The 14,172-nt window shown below is 41.6% G+C and overlaps 1 protein-coding gene across 4 annotated transcripts in view; it reads right to left on the reverse strand.

Annotated features, from left to right (window-relative positions):
* The window catches only part of KIF2A (kinesin family member 2A), a 58,817-nt gene extending 45,162 nt beyond the window's left edge, over positions 1-13,655 (reverse strand). For all 4 annotated transcript variants that reach the window (XM_067316307.1, XM_067316305.1, XM_067316306.1 and 1 more), the window contains exon 1: positions 13,492-13,655. In XM_067316307.1, the coding sequence (XP_067172408.1) occupies positions 13,492-13,555 (64 nt within the window). In that variant the 5' untranslated portion in view covers positions 13,556-13,655. The remainder of the gene's footprint in view (positions 1-13,491) is intronic.
* Between the last annotated feature and the right edge of the window lie 517 nt (positions 13,656-14,172).

The raw sequence follows: 14,172 nt of genomic DNA on the forward strand, positions 1-14,172 counted from the left end.
TGCATTCTTGATCTGAACTGAAATGCTTGTATATGTGTGCCCCTATGGTCCTAAGGAGCACCCCTATAGCCCTGAGACCTACCTCTTAATTTTTTATGGTATTTCACTTTGACCTATCCAAAATAGTGAAAAAGCTGCATTACAGCCTGCCACTGTGACACTATGAGAGCATGGAACAGGAGCACGTGCTGGATACACCGGGCTGTGCGAGGGAACTTGTAAGTGCAATGCCCGCCACAATGCAGCAGCACTGTCCTGGGCAGTGATAGCCAAAATGACATCGTTCAGGCCTATTCTCACCACCCAGGCAACCATGCTTGGGTTTTCTATAGAAGGTAGCCATCTGATCCACTCCACATGGGAGCCTGGAAGTGAACTAGCATGTGTGCAGTGAGAATGATCATGATACCAGGACTCTAGACTAAAATAAGGAGCAAGATAAATTTACAGTGCATACACAGCCATAACACTCAGTAGCTGTGAAACATCTTAATCCTCTCTGCAAGATTTTATGCAAACAAGCATAAAAGGAGGGGACTGGGAAAGCAGAACAGTGTTTTCTTTTGTGATAGAGACCTTCCAAAACATCAGCTCAAAACTTAAATGTTAGTTCCAGCCAGATACTCAATTACACTGAATTATACTAGATTTGGGGTCTCATCCTTCAGCAAGACAGCCTTTCAGGTAGTAAGATGCCATGCCAATTGTGAGGAACTTCAAAAGCACCTCTCAAAAATGAGTGAGTAGACAAAAAGGTGGCAGAAGAGCTTCAATGTAGACAGAACAAAGACAGGGCACTCAGAGAAAAATACTCTGATTTATGTGTACAAAATGCTGAAACTGAAACTAGCAGTTACAACTCAAAAAAGAGATCCTTAAAGTTGTCACTTACCGTTCTCTAAAATCATTGCCTCAATATGCAGCTGCAACAAAAAAAGAGCCAGTAAAATGTTGGCCATCATCAGGAAGCTAGAGAACTGAGTGTCACTTTGAAATTACATAAAGCTTTAGTGCACCCACATCTTAAGTACAGTGTGTAGCTCTAGTCTTCATACCTTAAAAAAGATGCAGCAGAACTAGAGAAGGTAAAGAGAATTGCAACTAAGATGACCAAGAGGATGAAGCAGGCAGAGATTAAGAATGCTGAGATTTCTCACTTTCAGGGAGAAGGCTGAAGGTGGATTTGGTTGAGCTTTACAAAATCATAACGGAAAGGATGAGTGGAAACTGTTATTCACCAAACCTTGTAACACTGGAACGAGGAGCACTCTCTTAAAGGAGATCAGTTTCAAGCAGACAGAAGAGGCAATGTACTTTTCTATACAGCAAGCAGTGAACTTACAGATCTTGCTTCCACAGGAGATTCTGGAGGTAGAGAGTGTTGGTTCTGAAAGGTATTCAATAAATTCACAGACAACAGGTTCATAGGCAGAGTCATATCTCTAACATCCCTACTAAAATTCTGGATATTAGGGGAACACAAAGGCATCAGACTGCAGACAGTGGCAAGGCCTGCTGGCTTTCACTAAATAGCATTTCCTACTGCCACTGGGCTAGATGAACCAGCAGTTTGAAGGGCCACTAGGGCATTTCTTAAGTTCTTAAGGGTAGTGTTTCACTTAGTTTAAGGAGGGGGAGAAACCTTCAAAAATGCAGAAGCACTTCATACATGATTAAAAAAAAAAAAAAAACATACTGTCCTACTCCAATAAAAAACTTCTACAGACAGAAGAAAACAAAGGTTTCATTGACTTTTTGTAGAACAATCTTCATTTTGTCACAGATCCAGAAGGCAATCTCCTTTCCAAAGTGTAAAAGCAGCACAAAACAAAACAACCCCCTGCCTTTTTCAATATTCACACAAAGTTTTCCAGTACCCATAGGCCATTTTCATGGCTCATCTGAACTCCCCCTTGCAGTTCTGAGGTCTGAGGAAGATTAAACAACCAGTTGTTAACTTTATTTAGATGAGAACAAAATATTAATGTATGACATAATAGTATTTTCTGTCATCTATCACGTTTTCCATTTACTGCAGCAGCATAAGTGATGCTTTTCATTCAACTGCTGGTAATGATATTCACATCTTTCCTGTGGGCTGACAACTTGTAAACAAGTTGTAGGAATAGTTCAATGTCATCTCTTTTTTTTTTAATTTATTAAAACTGAATATAATTTGAAATCTTCTTGCACATTTAGCCAGCAGTTCCTTGGAGTCCTTTTGAATAATTTTGCAGGTAGCTTCTTTGAAACCTTTTAAAATTGCTTCTGAAAGTACAGTTCCTCTCTAGAATCAATTGTTATATATTTTTACAGATCAAAATCCTCTGTATTCAGTATAAATTTCAACACAGTTACGGTATGTAGGAGCAAAGGTAGATTCAGTCAAGTATTTCTTTCAAACAGCATTGGAGTTTCCTGTTGTAGAAAAGCTAAAAAATTATTCTACAACCACTATTTAAGATTGTGGTGGATTCAAATGGTGTGGTGAATACCTCTGCCAAAAGATTAAGATGACTTGGCCAGTTTTCCCCCTCCCTTCCCCCTCTCTTGTTTTGTCTGTTCCTTGAATAAATGGCAGAGACCTCCTTTTCATGATTTTCTCTGCTTTTTTGGAATCTGACAGTAGCAGCCTAGAAACAATACCTTCTTACATCACATAGAAAATTTCTACAAGCACCTTTAATAGATGTTTTTGACTGGTACCATTTGCCATTTATGATTCACTCTGTCAAACAGAACTTTTTTTTTTATATTTCCCTTACTTTACTAAGAATATTTACCATTACTTAATTTATTATAGAACTGTCAACTGTTGTTCCTGATTAAAATTAAGCCAGAAGTTTTCAGTTCTGTAAAAGCTTAAAGCTTGTATTTTTGCCTTATCTTAACAAGGTTCTAGAAGTCCAAGCTCAAAACAATAAGTAAACTTTGAATGACATTTAAATTTGTCTCTATTTTTTGATGAAAGCTTGTTGTAACTTAAAAAAAAAAAAAACAAAAAAAACAGTGATTTATATTCACCCCTTTCATCACCACCTGAATTCCTATCCCATTAAATTGTCAAAAGGAACAGGGAAGCTCAATTCATAAATACAACATAGAAGAACATGCAAACATAACCTGAAATTGAATCAGGAACTCGGAGTATTCCAAAATCTAGAGTGTGCACGTGCTTTTCAAACCGAATTCATTTCCACTGCTCTTTGGCTAGAGCCAAAGAGGAAGCATTGAGCTTTACCACTGGTAAATTATGCGTGTCTAGCAAACACTTCTGTAAATCAGTACAAAATACATCTCAAACTCCTTACATAGTTCATCCTCAAAAGGAAATTACCCCATTTTAGTGATTGTTAGATGTGCAACAAGTGGACAAAAAATCTCAGGTCCAAACTCTGCAAGGGCACAGATACACTACATATGATACTTTGCTTCTAAACAGAAAGCTTTAAACAAAGCTCGCGCTCTCCCTCCCCCCACTCACATACGCATTTGGTATGTTCTTCCATTGAAGACAACTCTTTGCATATTAGTCTGTAAGTAACAGAAAACACTGAAAATACCCACACTTCTGAAATCTAGGATTAGACAGACCTTTCACTGACTGATGGGAGCCATGATAAACTTAAACTTGCACTTTACCGCAAAACTTCAAGGGAATTACTGAGAAAGCAAAAGCAAAATAACATTTCACATACATGGAAAGCATGATCATCCACCGATAAAAATGCAATGAAGTCAAAATTTTGTTGTTATGTGTGGGTTAACTGAAGTCATTTTAATTATTGCTTGCTTTAAATTTTACAGAGTTCTGAGATTATCAGTGTTGTGGGTAATACAGAAGCAGCAAGGAATACAGAAGACTTTTCAAGTTTGCAGTCAACAGCTTACACCTCACGCAACCAGGACTGCTACTAAGTAAAAACAATAAGCTATATTTATTGTAAAGCATTAAGCAAAGCAGCATTATTTGATTAAACCAGAACAAACCCCCCTGCTATCACATTCAAGCCTTTAAGTAGCAAAATCACTAATTCTTCTTTTTCAAGAGTCAAATATAAGATCAGACTCAGTGTTGCTGAACAGGACTCCATTCAAAAAACAGCTCAAAAAACTGTGATGAAGTGGCTTAATCACTAAATCTAACTAAATCTCATTTTTTAAAATGTCATTTAAATTTCTGGTTAGAAGAACAATTATCTTCAAGAACCTCTATTTACTCCTTTAAACCAACCAATTCTAAAATTAACTTGGGTTCCTAGCAATATTAAAGAGAAACTGAATTTAAACTGTAATAGTAGACTAATCAAAAGTCTTCTAGGTATATTCTGCTCATATAGATGACTCACTGCACTACAGACATTCAAAAAAAATTAAGCACAGGTCTAATAAATTCCTTCAATTTTCCAGGAAAGATAATTCTAATGTAATTTTTCACACAGCTTTATCACCTTTTGTCTAACCAATATAAAATTCAGTTTTAAGTATTTAGCAATAACTGAATTTGAAGGCATCAAAAGTAACTCTACAGAACACTCCTCTACACAGAAATGGCAACACAATCTATGTAACACCCACCCAGAGAACTATCTACGGCTACTTTGTTTTCTATGGGTGATGAACAGGTCGCAGAGAAGAGTAAAAAAATACAAGAATATCTAGCCCAGTATTCAGCCTCCAACACTGGTTCCACTTTAGAAAATAATTTAACATGATAGATGTACTCCACCCATCTTCCAGTAAATCAATGGTTTATGGATTGATTAAACTGACCTGTTTTTCATGATATTTGCTGGGTATATGAGCAAAATGCATTTCCAGGATGTCAGATATAGTCAGTACTGTCTCATAACCGTATACTTATTATAGATTTCAAAGCATCCCTTTACAGAGGTCAAAGCTGTAGGGAAAGCATGTCACCCATCTGTCTATCTCTAGATTGGGAACAATATAGCCAGCTACAGGCATTTTAATTCTTAGACTGAAAACAAAAAATAGCACCGAAACAGTGAAATAACAACAATGCCTGTTTTAAGGAAGGGAATGAGGGCAGAAAAAGAAACAGCACATGCTTATGTACTCACACTATAAGAATAGGCTCACAGATATAACTAATAGCAGCTTAAGACAATCTACATCTGGATTACCACAGTTTGAGTTCTCTACCCTCCCTCCCTCTTTTCTCATAGTCCTGTTTTTTTCAGATCAATCATCTCCCTGAACCAACTTATAACATATTTAAGCAAAAACTAATGCTGATGCAGCAGAAAGCCAAAAGCAGCCCAGATTTAACACAGCTTCAACAGCTGTGGAATCACACCAATAGTCAAGCTGAACTGTAGCTAACTTAATTATGATGCCTGTCTAAAAATCTTAAAAAGTATAGAAAAGCTCTGCCAAAACCCAGAAAAAAAATTGATCCAAACAACATAGCTAGGAAAATATGTTTGAGTGTCTAAGTTCAGTGCAGTATTGAGAACAATTTATATAAAACCCCAATGACAAGTCACAATAAAATATACTGAAGGTTTGGAAAATACAATAGCAACTAAGTCTAAAAAATAACATTAGAAGGAGCTGTAATGTAGGTAAGTATTCTCTTATGAAAAGAGGCAACTAGTAAAACTGGAAAAAGATATATAAGTTTTCAAGCAAAAAGAATTGCTCATATACCTGAATGCTTGCTCATATTCTTGAAATAGGTGAACTGACATCAAAAAAGTATCGCAGCTCAGTAAAAACCTTCTACCCTAGCAACATCCAAACATACCTGCTGAAAGCATCGATGCTTCCCAATAACTCTAACTATGCTACAGAAGCATTATGAGAAATTAATTATTAAAAGCAAATGTCTTCTTAAAAACTCTTTACTTATAAATCACAAACACCATCATGCTTGACCATAAATTTTGTTTACTACACATTTCCCATGAGTGCTGAGGGAGCTGGCGGATGTCATTGCTAAGCCACTCTCAATCATCTTTGAAAGGACACGGAAAACAGGAGAGGTGCCTGAGAACTGGAAGAAGGCTAATGTCACCCCAGTCTTCAAAAAGAGCAAGAAAGAGAACCAGAGAACTACAGGCCAGTCAGCCTCACCTCCATCCCTGGGAAGGTGATGGAGCAGCTCATTCTGGAGGCCATCTCCACGCATGTGGAAGAAAAGAAGGTGATCAGGAGTAGTCAGCACGGTTTCACCAAGGGGAAATCATGCTTAACCAACCTGATAGCCTTCCACAATGGGAAGGCTAGCTGGGTAGATGAGGGGAGAGCAGTGGATGTTGTCTACCTAGACTTCAGCAAGGCTTTTGACACTGTCTCCCATAACATCCTCATAGGCAAGCTCAGGAAGTGTGGGTTAGATGAGTGGACAGTGAGGTGGATTGAGAACTGGCTGAATGGCAGAGCTCAGAGGGTTGTGATCAGCGGCACAGAGCCTAGTTGGAGGCCTGTAGATAGCAGTGTCCCCCAGGGGTCAGTACTGGGTCCAGTCTTGTTCAACTTCTTCATCAATGACCTGGATGAAGGGACAGAGTGCACCTGCAGCAAGTTTGCTGACTATACAAAACCGGGAGGAGGGGCTGATACACCAGAGGGCTGTGCTGCCATTCAGAGGGAACTCGACAGGCTGGAGAGGTGGGCGGAGAGGAACCTCATGAAGTTCAACAAAGGCAAGTGCAGGGTCCTGCACCTGGGGAGGAATAACTCCATGCACCAGTACAGGTTGGGGGTTGACCTGCTGGAAAGCAGCTCTGCGGAGAAGGACCTGGGAGTGCTGGTGGACACCAAGTTAACCATGAGGCAGCAATGTGCCCTTGTGGCCAAGAAGGCCAATGGTATCCTGGGGTGCATCAGGAAGAGTGTTGCCAGCAGGTGGAGGGAGGTGGTTCTCCCCCTCTACTCAGCCCTGGTGAGGCCAAATCTGGAGTACTGCATCCAGTTCTGGGCTCCCCAGTACAAGAGGGATGTGGCACTGCTGGAGCAAGTCCAGTGAACGGCTACAAAGATGATTAGGGGACTGGAGCATCTCTCTTATGAGGAAAGACTGAGAGAGCTGGGCCTGTTTAGCCTGGTGAAGAGAAGGCTGAGAGGAGATCTTATTAACGTGTACAAGTATCTGAAGGGAGGGTGTCAAGAAGAAGGAGCCAGACTCTTTTCAGTGATGCCCAGCGACAGGACGCGAGGCAACGGGCACAAACTGAAACACAGGAAGTTCCATCCGAACATAAGGAAAAACTTTTTCACTGTGAGGGTGACAGAGCACTGGAACAGGTTGCCCAGAGAGGCTGTAGAGTCTCCTTCCTTGGAGATATTCAAAAGCTGTCTGGACGTCACCCTAGGCAACACGCTCTAGGTGACCCTGCTTGAGCAGGGGGGTTGGACTAGATCTCCAAAGGTCCCTTCTAACCTCAACCATTTTGTGATTCTCAATACTGGACAAAGTTAAGACTGCTTGGGAGTCCTAACTATGAACTTCTGTATCTTACTTTGTTTGCATTACTTCAGAAATTTCACTTAACTTAAAAGTTAACTTAAACCTTTAATTTATCAAAAGCCATTGATTCTTTTCCTCTATAGAAACTATATTTTAGTGTTTACAGCGGGCAGACCACATCATTCTCTTCCTGATCTCAAGATTCCATCAATACAGTATGGTGAGGATGAAAAGATAAGTTAATAACAATAAGAGAGAAAAAAAGTTAAAAAGAAAACCACGTTTTATGATACCAACAATAAATGTTGACAAAGACAGAATTTAAATATAACAGCAAGGAACTGAATTTACTCCATTCTGTTACCTACATCTCAAACACAGAAATCACAATAGCACATTTCACAGGTCAATTCAACAAAAATGTTACAGATTTTGTGCCACCCAGGAAAGGAGCTGATGATCTGGCAAACACTTCATACCGTTCACTCATTTCTCCATGTTGTGCCTCAGTAAGTGAACAAAGTGAACAAAGACTCAAAAGTGACAAGACAAGTGAACAAGAACTCAAAAGACTAATTCATCTTCTAGGGCAAATAAAAAGAGATACTTCTGGGATGACACTACTTTCTACTCAGGCATGACCTCTTCCCAACTATTTATCATCTCTTCCCACCTCAACAATACTGCAGCAGCACGGCAAAGTCTTCAGTTCATAAAGCTATAAGAAGAAAACACTGCTTTAAGTGTGCCCAGGTAACAGGCCACTATAGAGAGTGATTGAAAGAGCAGTAACTTTACCTGGCAAGCATAAATAAAGGATAGATTCTCCCACAACATAATGAGGGGGGAAAAACATGCAATACAAGTTGTGTAATCCTAGTAGCCATATACAGCTTTAAAGACATTACTGCTAGCAATTCTATATTAAATATGCTCATGGAACTACCAAAGATGAGAAGATTCTCTAAAGATTAGGATTTCAACTCTTGTCATTGAAGAGCTATTTATACAAAATACAGAAGACATGCACAAAAATCTGAAAAACTGCAAGTTAAAGTGAAAATCAACTTGCTGAATAACAAAAAGTTGAATGCTCAAAATGTGATTTAAAAAAGCCAAAGCAAGTTTAATACACCCTCTTGGTTAATACTCCTGCAGGTATAAGCCCCAAAAACTTCGGATATAAAAATACGAGAACTTATCAGCCTAGATGTTGGACCCATCAGCTCAACTGACAAAAACAGACTTAAAGCTCTGTGTGTGATCTAGGCACTATGGAAGGACAAAGACACATTGTGTCAGTATGGCTTACATAGGGATTAGGTAATTGAGTCAAATGACTTAAATGTGGTAACAAAAAAGTCTTAATCACACGGAAAGAATAGATATATATCACCAAAGGAAAAAGTAAAAGCACATTACCATTTAAAACTACCCTCGATAGCTTTTAAAATAGGGCAACTACCCAAAACTGAACAGAATTTTTATAGTATCATTATACCTTCTACCTTGCTATAAAATCGTTGTTGTTATTGGGAGTTGTACATAAAAATCAAGATTATCATACAGGATTACACAAAAGACAGAGGATAGTATGGACCTTTCAACATTGAGAAACATCAATTTTGTAGAAGTCAGGCTTTAAAAAAAATATATTAGAGCCCTCTCTGTTATAAAATTCAGTCTTGTCAGTGTTTGAAAGCTAAACAGTTACTATGATGTTTTGGAAAACATAAGGATAGAAGAATTGCCAATAGCTTCTGGGACTAGACAGATTATCTTTGACTGTGACCATTTCTCATTGCTTCAGAGACAAATGAAGAAAATACTTAAGTAGGCAATTATAGAATAACACAGCTACAGGGAAGATTTATTCCTAACTCACATAAACTAGAGGTTACTTAAACTACAGACCAGTAGGGACAGCGACTACCTTTTAAAACTGCCACTTTTGTAATTGTTACTGTAACACTGGATATTCCTACCATCCATATCAGCATCCTTTTTTTTAATCCCGCTAGGCTTCTGGCCTCAATATCCTCTGGTAAAAAGATCTATGTGATAACTTAAATTGATAAAAGAGAATAAACAAGGAAAAGTTTTCTCACTGACTGTGCTTCTATTCTTGTATTGGGGGAAAAAAATGGAGACAAACTCATGATCTTTCTTTTCTACACCATGTGTTAGCTAATTTCTATAAAATCACCATTTTTCCTTTCCTGGAAGTTCTATCAAATCTTCAGTCACTCTTCCCAATTACAAGAATACCCCTCTCTTCATTTCTGTTGCATTATTTCTGACATAGTGAGACCAGAACTGTACCGCACTTTCCAAATGAACAAACATATAATTAATTTCTGTTTCTAGGTAGTATTTCAGATTTGCAAAGACAGAGAGAATAGGAACAGCCCGAGGATGAAATGGCTGGAGCACAATTGGACTTAAAAACTTAAAGAAAAATACCAATCAGCCTACTAAAGGTCTGCAGGGCATAAGACGGAGTTCTCCTACTTCAGCTAAAGACTGCATTTACAGAAAAAAAAAGTGAGTTGCCCTTTCTCCAAAATAGTTGTATAGGTCTTTTTCATCATTAAATAGATAATGCATGAGAAGTGGAGAGAACATTACTATGGGCCATGCATATCCTGTTCATACAGGTATAAGTTCAGAAGTAAAGCAGTAGACAATTATTATTTGAATAAATGGAATTAATCAACAAACAAATGATTATATTTAGATCTCAGAAAGCAGTATCTTCTGGACAGGAGGAAACTTCATTTCAGCTGGTCTCATAGGTACTTTCCAGCCACCATTTCATCCCCTAAGCTTCCATGGGATAAGGCACATTTTTTAAGACTGGTAATGCAATCCATTATTAACAATTCACAAACTAAACTGAATGAGTTCCTTTCTCTTTCCAAGTTAGACTGCAAAGGCATATTTCAAGCAACATTCGTAAATTGTCTTGAAATAAGGAGTAAATTTCCGTATCAGAAATGATTATAAAAAGCCAAACTAGCTGATCACATAGTATGCTCTTACTTTACATGAACATAACTAGCTATTCCATGTAATTATAACTGGAAATATTACCTGTAACTCTAGACAACATTTATACCAATGTTTACACACTGAGAAAAAACAGACAACCAGCAAGCAGCTCTGCAGCATCAGTCCTTGGAAATATTGACTTTTATCCAAATACTGGTTTTCATGTGTTTTTGGCCATGAGTTCTAATAACGCATTTCATTTGTACAATATCTGTTTTCTACTCAGTCCAATAAAAAATCTCTCATGGAACCCTTAAACTTAATTAGAACTTGTCAAAATGACAGAACATGTAACTTTCCTTTCCAGAATGTTCTGGTCTCATTCTTGCATTTATTGTGTTTTATATGTCTTTGTAATCTGCTGTAATGAACAAGTATGAATTGATGTTTTACATGGTGCTTCATGTTTTACAAAAAATACTGTTCTCTCTGATTCTTTAAATAAAAAGAAGAATTAAGAGTTTTCTGGAATTAATAAAGCTCTGTGTTCAGAAAAGTATTTAACATAACTGGAGAACAGACGGGAAAAATGCTTACTTTTTCAAATTACCCCATAAACAAAATAAAATTTTATTCTCCTCTAGATTCAGCAAATAGATAGATAATGGAATTTTAAAGAATTAGTTTTAAAAAAGGACTTCCTACAGAGAAAGCAACATGTGAACAAAAGCCCAGGCCAACATACTGCTTTCTCCAAAAGTTTCTTAAATGATTTTAGTGGTGCTTTCAACTTGGGGTAGCTGGTATGATACCTAGCCCTGATTCTACCTAGGTACAGTTCTGAGTTGAGCAGATCTGGGCAGCTCACTGTTACTGAAAGAGGAAGATCATTCTTCTCACCTCCACTTCAACCCAGCCATGGATTTCTGACAATCTGTGGTATTTTGGGGTTCACAGACCCCTCTGTGAGTCAGACTGGATGGGGGAGAGAGTTTGTAGGAAAAACACAGCTGACAGGCATAGGCAGCAAAACCTCCCCTGTTTAGAAGATCAGGTTGGTAGCCTATCTTCTGAAAGACAATGCAATCTAAATTCAACCTAGTGCTGACCATCCTTCTATCTCTTTCTCAAAGTGCTCCCTTCATTTACCTAGGAGAGTTTCTCTCACAGTTTAGTAGGAGAAGAATCACAGAACACTGCCATAGGCTGAGCCATAATGCATCATCTCCTCCACCAGTCCCAATGAAAAACAGGGAAATATCACAATAACCAGAACCCAGTAATTCTAGTATGACATTTCAGTGTGGTTGCTCACACGAGGACCAAGCTAATGCAAATGCTCAAAACCTATAGCCTGAGCAACTGTGAAGATATGTATATTACTGATGTGCAGTATACTTAATGTGCTATATCACATATGTAAGTGATATAGCAAAATATGTAAATCATTCACAGTAATAAAAATAAGTATCATTATGTTCAAGACTTACTGTTCTCACTTCTGATATTACAAGCAGAATTCTGCAGAAAGGAAAAAAGGAAGCAAAGTATTCTCATGCATTATTTTATGAAGACAAACAAAACATACAGTAACTTTTATTGGAAGTTCACCAAAGCTTCAGGAAAACAGTTTTACAAGTTGCTATGATGAGGCTTTCTGAAACCTCAGAAAAAGATCTGTAGGAGTTAGGCAAATAACTGCTAAACCTATCAGATTCTTCACGTGACACACAAGCCATTATGCACAAATTGAGGGATTAGGTATAATATCGTGTTCAGCTAATACTGAGTATTAGATTTTTATTGTACGGTTGAACTGCAGTATGGAACATGAGGAAGACAAGCTGTATAAAGATTTGCTGCCTATCTCCTGCCTCATGCCAAAGCCATGCTGTCTTCTGTACCTTAGATCTCCAGGTTTTTCTTCCTATAAAAACATTTGATTATTCTTTAGCAAGCTCCTAAACACTAGAGAAAAAAACGACTTTCCAGAAAACACCAACATAACCCCACCCAGTTTGGTAGGTTTCACAGATCTCATACAGGCCAAGAACAGATGACATATTCTCCCTCAAATTAAAGAGCTGAAGTCACAAGTGACCTGCCATTGATTCAGCCACTGAACTTCTCATTTCAGTTCTCTCCACCCAGACAAATACGACTAGTTAGTACCCTAAATCTGACATACACACACTTCCTTTATTCACATATATTTCTAGATGGCACCATACATGCTCCTGCCAGGAGATGCTGGGCAGGGTGAGAAACACTGGCTCCCCAACAAGGGGGTCTCATTGTAGAAATAACAAGTCACGGGCAGAAAAAACAAGTGCTCTTTTCATACTTTAATCATGAAAAACAGCTGAAATAATAACATTAAGCTTTTTGTCAAATGATGGGAGTGTCCAAAAGCATTTCTGTCAGTGCATAGTGTTGTGTCATTTGTTCATAGCACAGCTTGTATGCCAGAGCAAACAAGAAGTTATTCCTTAACACTAAGGCCTTTCCCCCTCCATCACCTAATCCCCTCCCCTCAAGCCCTCCCACCCTCCTGCCAAAGCCCCCCCAGTCTCTCCTCCCCACCCAGGCCCCTTCCCCCCAAATCACCTCATCACCCCCATCCCGATCCACCCCACACATCTCATTACCCACCTCAGACTTCTCCCATTTCCCCTCCCCCACGAGCCCATCCCATCCCTTTTTCCCTCTCCCCTCAGCCATCCCCTCCCCTCATCCATCTCGCCCTTTTCCCCCACATTTCAGCCCACCCCCCGCCCCCGCCTGCCCCCCCGGCGCGGCGCGGCCCCTCCCCGCCTCCCGGCACTGCCGCAGCCTCCCGTCCCCAACGGCCGCCGCCGCCGCTCGCGCCCCGCGCAACCGCCCTCCGCCGCCAAGCCCGAGCGCTCCCCTGACAACCGCAGCGCGCGCCAGGCCCGGCCACTCCCCGGGCCCCGCGCACACAATGGGCCCCGCGCGCAGCCCCCTCCCCCCGCGCCTCTCCCGAGGCGGCGCAGGCGGCGCCCGGCCGGGGGCTGCGGCCGCGCCGCCGCCCCTTCCCCACTGACCATCGCTGCGCTTGATCTCCACGTAGATCCCTATCTGGATCTTGCCGAAGTTGGCCGCTGCCATCGCTTCATGGGGCAGCCGGGGAGATCCGAGGCGCTGCCGGCCGGGCGCACAGGGGGCAGGGAGGGCACACACGGCAGCGGCGGCGGCGGCGGCACCGACCGCGGCGGCTCTGGGAGGGCGGGCGGGAGGGAGGGAGGAGGGAGAGAGGGAGGGACGGGGGAGAGGGAGGAGGGGGGAAAGAGAGAAAAGGCGCCGGCCGGATACAACAGGCGCTGGGAGCTGCTGCGCCTGCGCCGCGGCGTCACGGCGGGACCAGCTCACGGGGGAGGAGGAGGAGGAGAAGGAGGAGGAGGAGGAGGCGGCGGCGCCGCCGCCGCCGCCGCCGCCGCGGTTCCGGCCCTCGCCGGCCGCCCGCTGCCTCCTCCTCCTGCGAGCTGCCTCCGCGGAAGAGGGCGCTCGGCCCGCGCGGCGGGCGGGCCCCGGCCGCGCTGCCCCGGCACGGGGGCGCCCGAGGCGGTGCCGAGGGGCGCCCGCCTCCCGCCCCGGCTCCGGCGGCCCTCGGGCGCCTCCGCCTCCCCGGAGGCTGCCGCGCCGGCGCCGCCCGTTGTCGCCACCCCGAGGCGATGAGGCCCAGCGTTGGGCGCCCCGCGTCCTCCCCCGCCCGCAGGGCTGCTGGC

The sequence above is a fragment of the Apteryx mantelli genome, chromosome Z, assembly GCF_036417845.1.
Source record: "Apteryx mantelli isolate bAptMan1 chromosome Z, bAptMan1.hap1, whole genome shotgun sequence".
In the NCBI taxonomy this organism is placed as follows: Eukaryota; Metazoa; Chordata; class Aves; order Apterygiformes; family Apterygidae; genus Apteryx; species Apteryx mantelli.